Genomic DNA, 17,162 nt, shown 5'->3' with positions numbered 1-17,162 from the left:
AGCCGTAGAGTGAGACCTCTTCGTGATTACTCCTATCTAACCTAACCGACTGAAAACACCGGCTGTGAGCAGCTTGAAGAGTCAACATGCGACTCACCAGCCGTACATAAAGGATTTTATCGGCATTTTAAACTTTCAGTTACCGTTACAGTAGTGTAAAACAGTTCCAATAATACCGTCTAATCCGTCCAGGTTCAATTCAAGTTTCACTTATCATTCGGAGCAACTTTTATCGCTGTTTGTATCCTCCAGTGCAACATAAGCTAGGCTAAAGGAAACACATAGACCTAAAGCATTGATAACTGTATTTATTATTCTGAGGTTCATCTGCTGCCTCCTCTACCATGGCTAGTAATCCCCCAGGTCAAGGTAATGTCCTCTATCTTTAGGCGACTTGTATGTGCTTCTTTTGCTGTAGCTGTGTCACGAAAGCTCAACTCCATGACAGCAGGATTTTAACGGTCTGTTCCCCTCCAGGGGGGATTTAAATATGTTGAATTAAAAAATACATTAAATTCCTTTCAAAAAGAAAAACGACCTCTCCTCTCACCTGAGAGCTAAACACTGAAGATACATGATACCAAATACTAAAAGAAGTCCACAGATATTAAAACAGGTTAAACAAACTTTAGCTCTACAAACTATTTCTGCTTTAGAAATAATCAATTTATTGGACAATATCACATTCAGTACTACGTTGATGTTTCCCTTTTTTAACTTTTACGTTTTAAATCCAAACAGCTCAATGCAGATGTGTCATCTAATTGAACTAATTTAGTCTCCTCAAAGTGTCTTGTGAAATAATCTGAAGTGATGTTAGCTGTGATACATGTTTCTTCTTTCTTTGTGTTTCTGTGATCCAGCCTTCCCCAAGCGAGTGGCGATCCTGGCTGAGATAGAAAAGGAGAAGAGAAGGCTGCTGCAGAGTCAAACCATGAAAACTCCTGGAGCCAGGTAGGGATCATGTCAAGTCATTGAGTGTAACATGAGTCTTCTCTAAGTCAAAAGCATTGAGGAACTGTTTTTAAGGGGGGGGGGGTATTTACAAGTAATGTATATTTATGGCGTAAGCATATACTTATAGGAACATGGACATTTAAAACTCTTGATTTCTCCTTCCCGTTCACTTGTAGCATCTCTCTGTCCAGGCCAAATCTAAAGGAATTCAGAGACAACGCAGAACAGCAACACATTGCTGCCCAACAGAAAGCTGCTCTGCAGGTGATAAAAAATCTTTTTTGTACATTTTTATTTAATTTAAACTTTTCATGTTGTTACTGTGGGACACTGTAGATGCGCACATAGACAAGAAAGCACAAACAGAACCTGGAGACCTGCATTATTGGAGCGATGTCAGAATAGGTGGCTGCACAGACACTGGCATATTGTGGGTTTGGTGCCTTGCTCAATTTCCATACTTTTTCTTTGAAACTCCCAGGTCTTGAACCGACAAACCATCAGTCAGACTGGGGTTATGACTTGTACAAATGGCCTGCCATACATGATGGGGATAAGATAGATCTCCTTACTTACCTGTCTTATGTTCAATTCATGGTCTTAGTTTAGTTTATTAGTTTATTGTTTCGTGGACAATCCCCTTTTACATTAAAAGGAGCAGCTTTAGCCTTTGCGGCTAATTTCCAGCTGTGTAACGGCCAGTTGTGAATCGGCAACCTGAAGTGCAGAATTAAAGATTAAAATACAATAAAATGCATTACATTAAAATATACTTTACCTTTTCTGAAGTGTAAATGCATTATTAATTATGCTGCTATCATGTGTGAACTCTTGACCCATTAAAACATATAATATATAAAGTCTTACATCATCCAATTGAAGAAAGAAAGCCGGGTTTTATTTCTGCATGATGTGAGCTTTAAGAGCTCGGTACTATAAAACAATTATAGTCAGCTGGTGAACAAAACATGCATACCTGGTTGTGTTTGTGTACGTGGAGCACCTTAGTTACAGCGCTGTAACAGAAGCCACAATCTGAAAAGTTCTTTTAACTATTTTGCATCATAATTCATATTTGATGGGATACCAGTGTCGTGACTTTCTTCTCTTCCAGCATGCGCACACACACTCATCAGGCTTCTTCATCACTCAGGACTCCTCATTCGGGAACCTCATCCTCCCCGTCCTGCCTCGCTTGGAGCCTGACTCTTGACCTTTTAAACCCCCCCCCCCCCCTCCCCAAAACCACACCACCACCGTCTCCCAACGCTCAGTCTGAGCCCGAATCATTCAAATGGTCCATGTGCACATGAGAGTCATGTTTCTCTTAGCTTCCTCTTTTAAGTCTGTGATTAATGGAGAGTCATTTGTCATGTTATAAACAAACTCAGGGGAGTGTGAATCCACTTTACATTATCCAGACAAGCAAGCTGACTGCTTGCGGTTTCAAAACAGACGCAAGAAGACTCCAGATAGCTGTGAAACATCTCTGGAAGCCTTCCAGGGCCTGAAACCAACTCCACATGTATTAGGAGTCCTGCTTTGTTGCTTATGTCTGCACTCTTCACAGGGCTTTACGTACAGTAACATGCACAATGTTTCACGTTTTTACATTTGCAAACACTTTGTATTGATATTTGGCTAATAAATTGTGAAATTTGATGCTTTATGTGCTATAATATTCAATTCAGTTTTTATTTGAACATCTAAAGGAAAAGGAGATCGAGCTTTTTATACAATGTCTTTGGTGATGTAAACATGTTAGGAGTTCTTGCTTTTTAAGTCATATGTGTGCATGGTTTTTTAACCAACCAGTGTTTAGTGGAAATGGGGAAATAAATCTGTTGATTGGGTGTATTGGATAAAAAAGCTGATTGAACTGTGGGTTAATGAGAAGATGGTTGATGATGACTTCTAAGGTTGATAGGACAAAAGCTGATCTACCTGAAGGACAGTTTTACCAGAACAGTTGAAGATGCTGTCATTGGCTGAAGGATGAAGCGGCTGACCAAACTGCGAAGACTACGGTGAACACAAATGAAAAAACATAACATGAGCTAAATGAACAGAAAAAGCAAGAACTATACTTTAAAATGAACCATGTATTAATCACTGACACTTTGTCTACCATCCACATAAGTTACCGTAAATTCCGTACTATTGAGCGCACCTGGATATAAGCCGCACCGGCTAAAAATAAGTAAATAAATGTATTTGTACATATATAAGCCGCACTTGATTATAAGCCGCAGGTGTCCACGCTATAACAAGAGCTATTTACACAGACGTAGGCTACCGGTAACATCCGCAAATACTGTAGCGTCCGTACGGACGTTAAAGGACGACGAGAGCGTTCAAATAATAACTTTTAATAACCCGATCACTGTCGGCCGTGACCACGCCGTTTACAGCAGAGAGCAACACATAACTTGCCGTAACAATCCAACTCTCTCCCCCAGCGTTCTCTCATACAGCCACTCAACACGTTCTCGCTGGTGCATTCACTGACTCTCCACATAATCGGAATTATGAACACATTATCAACTACTGACTTTACAACATGAACCGTTACAATACGAAGCCTAGCCGACGGTGTCTGTAACACGGCTGATGAAAAAGATGACCGTAATATATTTCACAAGAAAAAGTCCATCACTTCCTCAGTCTCTGTTGTCGCTGTCAGTGTCATCTTAACGTGCAGCAGCTCTGTTAGCTTCTTTGACAGCCAGGTCGATCGCCTTTAACTTGAAAGCTGCATCATATGTATTTCTCCGTGTGTTTTCCATGATGAGGGTGCGTGCATGAAGCGCAAAATGACTGATATTAAGATCCGACGTGACGAAGTCAAATGTTTTTGCGGCAGAAGCTCATTGTCCCCCATAAAAAATCCATGCATTAGCCGCACCGGAGTAGAAGCCGCAGTGCTCGAAGTGTGAGAAAAAAGTAGCGGCTTATAGTCCGGAATTTACGGTAGATGTTTTAAAGTGAACCTTTCTGTGTATATCACTTGATCTAAATTGGTCAAATACCATCATGTAGGCTATTATTTTGCCTAGCTTTTTGGCTGATGAAAAACATTTAAATCTGTAAATTGTTAAATTGTAAAAAATTAATCAACAAAGAAATGTAATAGAGCAATTAATGTCCGAATTATTCTTTTTTCCTCTAGTCTTACAGAAGCTAAAATATTTTCGGGTTTATCAGTTTTTCAAGAATGAACTTCCTTTAAGCCCTCTTTCTGCCAGCAGATGGAGAAGAAGGAATTGTTTACTTTCTCTGTGATAAAACACTGACCTCTAGTGGCCATGGTGCATTAACGCAGGATGAAGCTTTTTTGAGCTCACATATCACTTTTTATATTATATCATATTATATTTATGTATTATATTTGTCTCAAAATGCAAGAATAGCAGATCATTTGCAGCCTACATTTAGTTACCCCTTGCATTTCCTTACTGCAAAAAAAAATCTGTCATTCTTTGATCTTTATTTTCTCAAGTGTTATGAAAGTCCAAGATATTACAGATGTGCTTTAAATTGAGAACTGTGACTTCGTTCGTAGGCTGCTTGGCCACATAACCGGAAACAGTAGTTTGACGCAGCAAATGTGTGAAACCATGCCCTACCAACAAAAATAAAAAAAAGTCTTTAGGCCTATTAAAAAAAATAGATGAAAGGAGACATTTATGTTTACTTAATTTTACTTGTTTATTTCTTTGTTTTTAAATAAAAAAAAATGTCGCCAGAAGGTCTGTCTGAAAGACATTTTAGTCAGAGAACAGGCTAATAAAAGCCCATATCCTTAACGGAGCCTTTATGAGGTGAAATGTTTTTTCCATCTGTGAAATTGGTGACTTGACTGAACTTGCTTGTGGCTCCACCCTCCGTTAGTCAGCCAGTCCTCTACGTGTTCAAACTGGTGCCTTTAATTTACAAGCATCTCTGAGAGAAGAGGAAGAAAAGGGCTTTACCCCGGCCCTTATCTGGAGGAATACAGCAGCGACAAACCTCTGCAAAAGTTCGACAACTTTAAACTTTGGTCTGCATCTTGCCTTTGAAAGCATTATGCTCCAAGGATTTACTTTCTTTGCATTTTCCGACGAGGATTAAGTCCTTCATGGAAACAAATGATATTTGAACCCGTAGCCTACAGAGGAGCGCAGAGAGGAGGTGGGTGTCGGATATAACCCAGTGCGATTCTGTCCTTGTTCTTTAATGCATGTATCTCGCATACAATCTTGTTTTGGTTTAAAAAGGTTAAAAAATAAACCACATGGTACCGCTTTGTGATCATAATCTCAGCCAAATTTTAGAGAGATTTTAAAGGTGCAGTCCGTGGAGTAAAGAAAGTTGAGGCAACTTTGCAGCGAAACGCAGGACGCAGAGATAGACAATATTAGAACTTTAATCATGGCGTTGAAGGCCAGAGTGTTGTACGACTTCCACTCAGAAAACCCAGGAGAGATCTCCATAACAGAGAATGAGATGGTGACTCTTTTCAACGAGGAGGAGCTGGAGGGCTGGCTGGAGGGGGAGAACAGCAGGGGGGACATTGGTCTCTTCCCTGCTTCCTATGTGGAGATCATCAGGGAACACATCACCTCCAACACCAACAACAACGGGCTCTCCTCGCCCAAGTCCAAAGCCCAGATGCCAACCCAGACCTCCACCACCTCCTCTGACACCCAGTCTCAGAGAGGACTAGGTGCTGGGAGTGGTGGCAGTGGGGGAGGAAGCTTCCACACCAGTCATGGCAGTGATGATGACTGGGATGACGACTGGGATGACAGCTCTCCTGCCACCTATACACCCCAGAGTTTCGGCAGCACGCCCCCCTTGTACCCAGTGACCACCTCTTTGCCAGGGCGGCGTGAAAGCACCCAGCAGCAGCAGCAGCAGCAGCATCATGCGAAGAGCTCAGGGACCGTGGGGAGGAACCTGAACAGGTTTTCCACCTTCGTCAAGTCTGGCGGGGAGGCTTTCCTTCTTGGGGAGGCCTCTGCTTTTGTGAAGGATGGGGACAGGATCTGTGTGGTGATGGGGAAGCATGGGCCAGAGTGGCAGGAGGATCCGTATCCTTTCACTTGTACCATTGACGACCCCACCAAGCAGACCAAGTTCAAAGGCATGAAGAGCTACATGTCCTATGGCTTGACCCCAACGCACACTAATATACAAGTTAACCGCAGGTATAGGCATTACTTCTTCTTCTTTTCTTTTTCTTCCCTCTCTGGGGTTTCCAAATGTGGCTCATTTCTTTACTGTACCCCCCCCCCCCCCCCCTCCCAGAAAGAACCAATACACAGAAACAAATGTTTCAGTTTTTTTCCAACAGAAAACCAAAAGCAGAGCTTACTGTAGCCATTCACCCTCTAGCTTCCTTTGGACTCTCCTCCTTTCTCTTTGAGGCTCTCTCCGCACACTCTGTCATGGGTTCTGGAATTACAAACCAACTCTTATTCCCTTGTATTTCAAGGACCTTGAAACTTGAACGTTTGAGCTTCCACTTTCTCATCTTGGTAAACGTTTTGCCTGCTTGCTTTGACATTGTTCATTTTCTCATCATTCCTGCAGTAGAACTCCCTTTTGAATCTCTCTCACTCTAATTTACCAAACCTTCTTTCTTCTCATCCACTGAAAACGTTGACGTAAGTCTTTTTTTATCCTGTCTCCCTTCCATCATCCCTCTAGGTATAAACACTTCGACTGGCTGTATGCTCGTCTTGTGGAGCGTTTCCCGGTCATCTCGGTACCCCACCTTCCAGAGAAGCAGGCCACTGGTCGCTTCGAGGAGGACTTCATTTCAAAGCGGAGAAAAGGACTAATCTGGTGGATGAACCATATGATCAGCCATCCAGTGCTGGCACACTGTGACGTTTTCCAGCATTTCCTAACATGCGGGGCTGATGAGAAGGCCTGGAAACAGGGCAAAAGGAAGGCAGAGAGGGACGATCTGGTCGGGGCCAATTTCTTCCTCACAATTAGGTAGGAAAATGCTTCATGGTTATGCAGTGGGCTTGAATATGTTTTAATCATTCAGTGTATACTGATGTTTTTCCTTCTCACAGTGTAACAGCTGAAGTCTCGTGAAGATTGATGTGGAACAACAATTGCTGATTTTTTCAAGAGCTCCGATAGAGTTGTCAACATGTTTCACTGCTCTAAAGCCTCATTCCCACTGCATGTTACAGCCTGGCACATTTTTATTACCAGCTAACTTTGACCTGTGTTGCTCCTGTTAACAATAGCCCATCAATGTTTGTGGATTCTTATCTGAATTATATTAGCACAGTATGGAACTGCCGTGACTTCATAGTGCAGCAACTCTAACACAGCAACAGAGCAATGCCTGTGATTTATTTTGTTATCTGGTTAATTTAATGAAAAAAGTTTTGTACATAATTGATGTTGCATTGCAATTGCTTGAGGACGGTGTCATGTGTCATGGCTAGTGACAGTAGTTCTCGACCAATCAAGATTTTTCACAGTTTTTTCTCAACCTTTAAATATTAGCTGATGTTACCTTAAAATCATCATACATGTTGATCCAAAAAAGCACAAGGTACCTTATAGCATCCCGAGTTTTTTTTTTATAATGGGAGACCAAATAACGACTTAAGCCAAGTTCTCCTCTGTCTCGAGTCACTGCATTGAAAATGTATTCAGTAGTCATACAAGAGGACCTCTGCTGAAAAAGACGCCTATCAATACATATCCAAGAAGGGAACAGAGAGCAGAAGGCTGGGTTTGCAAACGTTGGGTTTTTCATTGGGCGATGATCCTTACCCTCCCAATATGAAAAAACTATTACTGTAATTACTCGTACTTACTTTTACCAATTGCAGTTCACCTTTAATGTGCCACTAGACATATTAGATTCCAGCACCCTCTCTGGAGTTCGTAAAAGGTATTCTAAAAAAAAAAAGTAAGCAAGTCACAGCATGTTTAGTGAAAGAAAATATACCCAACCACAAATAGCTGTACGTCCCACAATGGTACATGCACATTTTGTGATGCACAGGGGATGGACAACAAAACAGGAGAAATTGGGATTTTAATTTTCTGGGCCTACAACATATATGTTGTTTACTTAGTATAGTGGTGACTGGGGTATTGTTTGTCAGTTATGCTCCAACCATTTTATAGGGGTTTAAAGTAACAGGGGAGCATATTTGCCTTTAAGCATGACATTGTTATCAGCTTCCTTGTTCCAGTGTGCTGTAACTGAAATCATTCATCACAGGGTGTGTCTGATTGGGAGGATGAGATAAGTACAGAGGGATAAATTGCACTAACATGTTTGGGTAATAAAAATGATGTAATGTTGCAATTAAGAAAACAAAACTCAAGCCTCAAGGTCTCTCATAAAAGTTTTTTTTTTATGTTTTCTTCAGTACGCCCCCTGTCCTACTTGACCTCCAGGAAGTTGAGAGCAAGATTGAAGGCTTCAAGACTTTCACAAAGACGATGGACGAGAACAGCGTCATCGTGAATGCAACCATCAACGAGTTTGCTCGCAAACAGGCGTTAGGATTCAAAAAAGAGTACCAAAAGGTTGGACAGTCCTTCAAACTTCTTGCACAGGCTTTTGAAATAGACCAGCAGGCGTACTCAGTAGGCCTGAACAAAGCCATCGCAGACACTGGTGAGGCATACGAGGCCATTGGAGATTATTTTGCTGAGCAGCCGCGCCAGGACCTGGATCCTATTTCTGACCTGCTGGACATCTACAGAGGACACCTGGCCAATTTTCCTGACATCATCCACGTACAGAAAGGTCAGTGTGTGTGTGTTTAAAGAAGTGTGTAAACTCATTGTATGCCAAAGTTTCCATTCTGTCTTTTAGAGAGAAAATACTGAACATAAGGTTGTGCTTTGAAGGGGGAATTTATGGGTTAGTTAGGGTGGTGCGTTGAGCCTGAGTCAGAATTATCTATTTTTTTTCACAGTGATTTTTCTGCCTGAATGTTTAGCTTTCTTTCTATTAAAACTTTGTTCTGTTCTTTACTGTCATTCATTATCCCATCCTAAGTAAAGAATACATCTCCCAGTGGCTAAATTTGAGTCAAATGTCACCATGAAGACCACCTTTAATGTGATGCCCATAAAGCCTGTAAGAGTTGTCTTCCAGAGGGTTTTTTTTTTTTGCAGAGGTAGCTAATGGTGAAGCTGTCTGGCCATGGCTTGGAAAATTCAATGTGATTTAGCGGCAGAAGTTTGTGAAAAGATAAAGTGATAGAAGATACATTAAATCTCAAGTAATGTAACATGCTGGTAATCGATGCAAGACACAGCATATATTTTTATTTACAGTCAAGTCAACTGTCAAGTATTGGCTTCAAGGAGGGCAGGTAGGTTGTAATAGTCAGGACTGTTGTTTGTTGATGCTTCTTCAGGGCAGAGGGAGGAATCCAGGGAGGAATACAAGGCCATTTTCCTTCTCAGTTTCCGTCAGTTGTATGTCTTCTCCTGCAACTGAAGATTTATTTATTTTTTACTTCAAATAATCAATATTCACTCCAAAAGAAATAGCCTTCCACATCTATATCTTTTTAACCATGTCACTGTAAAGGCAGACAATACAGAGGTCCACATTTTGACTGTGCCAACATCTGTTTTCATTTACTGAACTGCAGTGTCAATCTGGGTTGAAAACTGAAACCCATGGCCGGTCCATTGTATCAGTCTGAGTACTGCGAGAGCCTGTACTTGCTCACTGGAAAACACAAACACAGAAACGCACACACTCATACAGCCATGTACAAAGGACTTGCAGAGGAGTTGGCTTGTTAGTTCCCCACAGGTTGGGAGGAGGGAGTTGCTGCTGGCATGCAAAGTCTTGGCGTTTGCCAAACTAAGAGGCACTGTTTCTGTAGTGCACTGAGTTCTGTTCTCTAGATACAATCACAGCTCCAACAATGGAAACACAGACTGAATCCCAATAGTCCGGGTAAATGACAGGACTTTACCTACTTTGTGACTGATGAATAACACTTGGTTTTCTGTCTCAGAAAGAGCCTTTAATGTCTTAACAACTTTTTTTTTCACTCACTTCTAATACACCACAGATTACAGATTCTAATAGTACTATTTAATTTCCAATTTTGAACTTAGGTTGAAAGTTTAGAGTTTGTATATTTGTGAAGTATATTATTTCCTATTTTGTGGACCAATTAGCAAATCAAAAACAGAGAGTGGATGACATCTGGCAAAGGACTAATTGGCACCTTCTTTACTTATTGTAACTTATATATTATTTCTCTAAACCCACAAATTTAACATGTTCAGGTAGCAGCTATTTTCCTCTGACAACATGCTCGTTGTAAACTAAAAAACACACTAAAATAAGTAACAATATTTATCATTTCACTATTAAGAGTTTTGTTATGTAAAAACTATTTGGTAATCTTATAAGTTACCATCAGAGAACAGCTAATGCTAGCTGCCTCTTAGCTAACATTACTGTTAACTACTAGTTGAATGCTGACATTGGGTTAGGGTTAAGGTTAGTGCTGTATAGTTGAATTAAAAGCATAAATTCCTAGCTAACAGTATTAGCAAGAAAGTGGCTGTGTGCTAACTAGGGATTTAAAAATTAATCATGAAGCAGTTAAAAGTAGATCAAAAGGTGTCAAGGTTCACATCGGTGCTCTGAAAAATGAATCGCAGTAATATATCTATTTTCGTAGGGTGTCATGCAAAGTAGCCATTATCTGTTTAGCATATCTTTGAAACCATAGCAATACATTAAAAGTGGAAATATCAGTTTAATTTGTTTTTATTTACACACTGTGGCCTGAATAAAAATGTATTATTTGATGTGTATTGCATTCTTATGAGTGGCTTCACTTCTACCTAATTTTATTTACTGCTGCCTGAACTTCTCAAATTACAAACTCACTGACAAACATGTTGAACTATACAAGGAGAGCCACTGACTCAGAGTTCGTAAAACTAATCCACATGTTTTAGAAAATGTCATCAGTCCTGGCTGAACGTTATAAGCAGGAACAGACTCTGAATGAACCATCATTGCCGTCATAGGAAGCACTGTTGTTTCATCTGCTGAGTAACATCCATGACCACCTCACCATAATGCAGAGTCTGCACTATTGTCAGAGTTGTGAAATAACAGCCTTTGACAAAGAAGGCTGCTGAGTCAAAGTTTCCATAAACAGTCAATTAAGTAAAGGACTCTAATGAGAGAATACTGGTGGGATATGTTTGAATAAGAGCATGAGCATTTGGGCTTGAGTCTTTTTCCTATTGTGGCATTACGCTCTTTTTGAGTAGCAGGCTAGCATTAACCCCACATTTTAGAAACATACACTTCCATTCCTTTCTCTCAAGGCCTACATTTCACAAATCGACCTCATATGGCGCCAAACATTTCTCAAATGCCTTCCAAATTACAAAAACATGACAACATGGCAGCACAGATTAGCTAGAAAAACATGCATGGATCTGTGGGGGGACCGATCTGTTGACCTAGATGTCCTCTTACAGTATTTTGTGACTTTGTGGTTTTTGTCTGGGATGTCCAAAGGCTACATCTGATTTGAATGTGTGGAGATTCCTGGGCCTCTTGTCCTGTGTTGCCCTGGGACTGTAGGAATGCAAAATGGATCAGTCTCAGGATTAGTCTCCCCTCCTCCTCTTTTCTTCTCCCTCTTTTCCTTCTTCCTCCCGGTGATACAACCAGTAGAAGGGAAGGAGGAAGAAGGGGCTAGGGGGTGAACATGTGTGCGTATGTGAGAAGGAGTTGAAGAAGTTTCCCACCAGCAGTACAAGAGTTCAGATTAAAGCTTTTTAATCGCCTTGGCAGCAATGAGAGCAAAGTCCAAGTTCATTTTGGTTTGTGAGCTTGCTGAAGTAACAGTGTGATAAGTGTGTGTGAGAGAAATGGGTAAAATCTAGAAAGAAACTAACGAGAGGAGGATGATGAGGTAGTTATTTAATAGCCAGCTTGTCAGTTAAATGCTTCCAAATTAGGAGCTATACCTCAAGTTCCTCATAATCAGCCTTCATGGGTCATGTTTGTCTCAATGGCAACATTTCCCTCTTAAAAGATTAGTCACAATAAACAAGACACTCTGAGTCACTACTGGGCGTCGAGAAGCAGAATGGAAACCTGGAAAAGTTCTCAACAAGCTTATTTCTCTTGAATGTAATAATGTCATTGTAAGCTAAGAGACTTGGCTTGCCTTTTTCCCAAGCAATCTTTTCTACCAATGTTGGCTATTCCACGATCATATAAACCGACCCCTTCCCTGAACAAAAACAAACACAGACCATTCTAGACCAAAAATCTAAACTTAGAACGAAGACATACTGGTTGCTGCATTATTGACAGAGAAGCCAACCCATAGCATTGTGTCCTGTCTGATGATATAAGAAGGTCATTTTATGAGTTTATTCAGGAGATAGCATACTGGACCTTTGAATAAGAAAAGGAAGCATACAATGACTGTTTTTGTATGTATAGCCTATAAATCAATATTGGTTTAATGTAAGTGAGCCTCAGAGGTACTTCTAGAGGTTCAGTTTGTTTTTGTTTTTTTTGTAACTTCTGGATGCTAGCTTTAAAGATAAACTCATAGCTGGACAGATATTAGATTGAAATATGATGACAAAAAGCAAGTAGTTCTATAGAACCAAGAGGTGTTTTCCAAGATACAGTACAATCTCTTGAACCTTCTTAGCTGTTACACTCTGCTTTTTTTTTAAAGCATCTTTTCAGTCTTTCCCATTGTCTTGTAGCTTTAGCTTGTGTTTGATGATGTATATTTCAAACGTGAGATTTTGATGTATTTACTTGTCAAGTGTTAGATAGATTAGCCACTCTCAGATTGTTTCAGAGTGTCTTGTTTATTGTGACTAATCTTTTAAGAGGGAAATGTTGCCATTTAGACAAACATGACCCATGAAGGCTGATTATGAGGAACTTGAGGTATAGCTCCTAATTTGGAAGCATTTAACTGACAAGCTGGCTATTAAATTGGACATAATGACTGTCTTTATCCAAAGTTAATACATAAACAAAAACTTCATGGATGGACCTTTTAAGTTCACCAATAAAAAAGCTGTATCAAATTTGATTAATACATCCAAAAAGCAAAATACAAGGGAAGTAGGTTAATGCTTTCTCCTTATTTAAGCTATCAATCAACCCATCATTATTTGTAGAGTGTTAATTCATAACAAATGGTACTCATTTTACTCATTTTTATGTTACAAAAGAAAAATGAGATAATGGGAGACGGGATAAGATGCACGAAGGATTTCTCCTTTGGATTCCTGGCATTCCTGTTGTCCACACCCCTTTGCTGCTGAGGTGGAGGTCGGAGCAGGCCGTGCATGAATAAAGACGGTGGTGGTTGTGGGGCTGACAGTCCGATGGTGGTGACTTGGCGTCAGGGATGTGGGGTGGTAGTATTGCCCAATCACCTCACTAAAGGTTGGGGGAGCTCCGTCTAATCAGTGACCTCTTTAGATGTAGCTTTTTCACAGACAGACAAGAGAGTTTTACCAACATTCTAATAATACATTTTATTTAAGGCCTTTTTTTAAAATCTCTGTATAAAGTTGTTACAATGAATGAAACAAAAAACCAACTTGTACATCTGAAAACAGATTTGAAACATGTCACTATGTCTGTCTGGCTTTATATTTCATTTACGTGCCAAATGTTCACAGTCTTCATCTCTTTCCCTCCCCGCCTCCCTCTTCTTTCCAGGTGCACTGACCAAGGTGAAAGACTGTCCGAAGAAGGAAGGCGAGCTCCACGACCGCTGCAACATCATTTCCTGTGCCACGCTGGCAGAGATACAGCACTTCCACCGCACACGCGTACGGGACTTCCGCTTGCAAATGCAGCACCATCTCCGTCAGCAGATCAGCTTCTTCCAGAAGATCACAGCCAAGCTGGAGGACACTCTTCAGAGGTATGACGATGACCAGTAGGAAGACGGAGAGAGAGAGAGAGAGAGAGAGAGAAAACAGTAAAGTTAGACTGCAAAGGCCATGAGGAGACTGAGCGGATAATTAAAGACAGGGCAAAGATGATTGAGTGTCTGTCCTCCAGTAATGGAGAAAACCATTTGATCTAAAGTATCCTGGGACATGTACAAGAGTACAAAGAAAATAAATCACTCTTGAAAAATGGAGGCCAGTTGACTTGGAAGGACAACTTCTTGGGAGTATCTGGACAGCTCTGATGAATGTACCAGTAACAGGGATTTCGCTGACAATCCAGGCACAACTTAAAACTCAGCAGAACTCCATGATATTAAAAACAGCTGCTCTCACTAAGACAAGGCTGCATCTGGATTCTCTGAGACAGGCCCTCCAGATTCCATCGTGCTTCCACTGCCTGAACTCTTCATGCAAAAACCCCTCGAGGGGAAGAAACCCCCCAAATCACTTAAACTGGATCTTTTAATGATTGTGGAAGAGGACTTTTTTTTTCTCATCTTTTTATGTGACTATTTTTTACTTGAATGACCTCTTCAGTATTGTTTTAATGGGACATAATAGCATGCTTTACGGATGAATAGGCAAAGTGGGCAATGGGCATGGTCTACTATGTTGATTCAGTTTGTCTAACATATCTCACTTACCTGAAAGTTTCACAGCTTTTCTGTATCAGTTGTGTTTTGTGTTCCATGTTTTAGTTGCTTTCCTTAAAGCAAAGATCTCAGTCAGTTGTTGATTTCATAGTTCTAACCATTGCTTCCTTGGTTTAAGACGCACTGCTGCCGTTAGTGTGTTAGAGTCAATGTCGGCCTTTAGCGCTTCAGGTCCAAATCAGTCCATTTGGCTCGTTTCAGGGACGTTAGAGTTGCGGCATTTTTAAATAATAAATTATTCCTGGCATTGGAGCTTTGACATAATGATACACGCTCAACTCCCTTTCAATCTAAAACGACAAGTGGCTGAATCTCGAAAATGATCAAACAAGAACAATGATTTGGGCGGCACTCCACACGAACGTTTTGAGCTGACGCTGTTCTTCAGCGTGTCACAAGCAATTTTGGATTTTGCGTTGAACCCATTAATAAAAGTATAAACCAACAGTTTGAAAGCTTCTCTTGTTAAAATGATTTTTTTATTTGATTGTATAAAAAAAAAATCTGACAATCTTAAGGTAAGATATGCGACGTTTAAACATTAACATTGCAGATATAAAGTAAAACCTGACTCTATTAATCAGTGAGTAAATAATAGAACGGAGACAAACTCCCTCAGGGTTTGTTCTGATCTCTTACTGTTCATACTAATGAGATGGCGCTTAAGTTTGGCTCAAACATATTTTCTTTGAAGTGAACCCTCCCTGTCCACCACTTGAGGGAAGAGAAACGGGTCCGCCCACTCAGGGCCGCTGTATGTTGTGGTACAATGGCAAATTTCATTACAGAGAAGCAGGAGATTTAACAGATTTTCCAAACCAATCGTCCAAAGACTTTGGTAAAAAAAAACAAAAAAAACAGAAGTGCTCTGTGGGACAGCTTTGTTTTGTTTTTGTGAGACTGATGCTATCAGGAAACATCTAATGGACGTTTCCTCGGAATGTCGCATATTACACTTTTAAAGACAAACGAGCCTTGTTTACATGGAGGTTCCACAGCAGTGACAAAACTCTGCCGTCACACGGCATCGAGTAGTTTTATATTGAATCTTGCAACAGCATAAAATCGATGTGCCAGTCTGGGATTTCACTCAGAGGCAGGAATATAAGAGACACGATGCATTATCAACCACTGTGAGCCCACACACACTCCCCTGTTCTTCATCCTGACTCCGACGCTTGACATTGATGTAATAATGTCTCTGTTACTACCTCTGATGCCGGATTAGCGCTGTAAAGCCTTTATTCCACTTTTACTCAGATGACGCTGACTTTGATGGCGAGGCAACAGAGGGGTAACTGTTCGAGGACAATCAGTGTAAAAGGGGCTTATGTTTTCAGCTTCTTTAAAGTGGTCTAACAGAACAGTCTTTTTTGATACCACCACTCGAGGTCGTATCAGAGTTACAAACATTTTATTTTACATAGTGGCTTTAAAGGGTTTCGCTCTTTTTGATGCGTGAACATGCTACTTTATCACATGTCTTTACTGTCAACCAGAATTCGACCACAGAACTGTTTGTAGTTTTTTTCATTGCATTGTGTGACACTGGGCTAGGAGACTTTTTCAATTAAAAGTTTGCATCCTGGATAGACAAACACACAGCATCTTGCAATGGTTCATGAGCTTGACTCAAAGAGCAGGCCTTGGGTGTAATCAACTGTTAAATCCATAAAAAAAGATCACATATCCACAAGGTTTGAAACTAACAACTGTGCCGATGACATGAAGTGTACCATACATTATGTAACTGAGATAACCAATTGAATGCTTAACAACAGGTTACCATACCAAGTGATGTCAGTTTTTAGCTCACTTCAAATATTTCTGATAATGTCAAGGTTTTTTTTTTGGTTTTTTTTCTGGGATTCCTGAAGTAGGTTTGTAGTAGGATAAACCCCAAGTCAGGTTGTTAACAGTGTTCTGCAGAAACATTTAATTCACCTCGATGAAACTTTAAATAATAAAGAAGAGCATTTCGCTAAATAAAATCATCATAATGTTCAGTCAAAACTTTGTTGTCAGTTTTCTGTCATTATACAGTAACTTGCGTGGTCTCTTTCTCTGTTTTGTGTCATATCCAGTATTCTGAATTTTAGTTATGTACAGCAATGTTTACCACTATCAGATTGAAGCCCATGGGAAACTTTCGGGCTTCCGTTGCACCACTTATCTGTTATACTGTTATTCTTCCACAAAGAAATGGCATTTATGATCAGCTGTGGATAAATCCAAAAATCCTGATCATATTTGTCTAGAACAAGTTATGTGCGTAAAATCTGATCAAGTCACTGTGCCTTATTGGTCGGCAATGTAGAACTGTGTAACCTGCATCCGTGTTAATGATTGTCAGATTATGAGTTTTAATCACACACAGACTCATCCTTAAATCCATCTTCACACGAGCTTGTGTTTACTTTGGCTTTGCAGTGTAAGGCTTTTCCAGGCTTGTTATCGCTTGTTTTTCTTCTGGCAGCAGCATCAGCCCGGTCCTGATATCTGACACCAGAGTTCACAGACTGCAGGTCAGGTTACAGCACTCGGCAGGCTCTTCATTATTTAGACCAGCCTCTGTCT

General features: G+C 40.4%; 2 protein-coding genes across 3 annotated transcripts; both read left to right on the top strand.

The window, feature by feature from the left end:
- The first annotated feature begins 19 nt into the window (after window positions 1–19).
- LOC306837486 (SOSS complex subunit C-like) lies at window positions 20–2,626 on the top strand. 2 transcript variants are annotated; one of them, XM_079365190.1, is made up of 4 exons: window positions 20–369; window positions 864–954; window positions 1,149–1,221; window positions 2,072–2,626. In XM_079365190.1, exons 1-4 carry the CDS (start codon window positions 345–347, stop codon window positions 2,168–2,170), a joined length of 288 nt encoding a protein of 95 aa, XP_079221316.1. In that variant the 5' UTR covers window positions 20–344; the 3' UTR covers window positions 2,171–2,626. The 2 variants fall into 2 exon arrangements, with proteins under 2 accessions (XP_079221316.1, XP_079221315.1); XM_079365189.1 differs by having other exon boundaries at window positions 22–369; window positions 1,134–1,221.
- A 2,235-nt stretch (window positions 2,627–4,861) lies between these two features.
- LOC306837474 (sorting nexin-18-like) lies at window positions 4,862–16,598 on the top strand. Its single transcript, XM_079365173.1, has 4 exons — window positions 4,862–6,146; window positions 6,649–6,942; window positions 8,352–8,734; window positions 13,694–16,598. The coding sequence occupies exons 1-4, from the start codon at window positions 5,368–5,370 to the stop codon at window positions 13,918–13,920; spliced, it is 1,683 nt and encodes a 560-aa protein (XP_079221299.1). The 5' UTR covers window positions 4,862–5,367; the 3' UTR covers window positions 13,921–16,598.
- The last annotated feature ends 564 nt before the right edge of the window (window positions 16,599–17,162 follow it).

This window comes from Symphodus melops, assembly GCF_947650265.1.
Source record: "Symphodus melops genome assembly, chromosome: 16".
NCBI lineage: Eukaryota > Metazoa > Chordata > Actinopteri > Labriformes > Labridae > Symphodus > Symphodus melops.
This window is presented reverse-complemented; position numbering and strand designations above follow the sequence as displayed.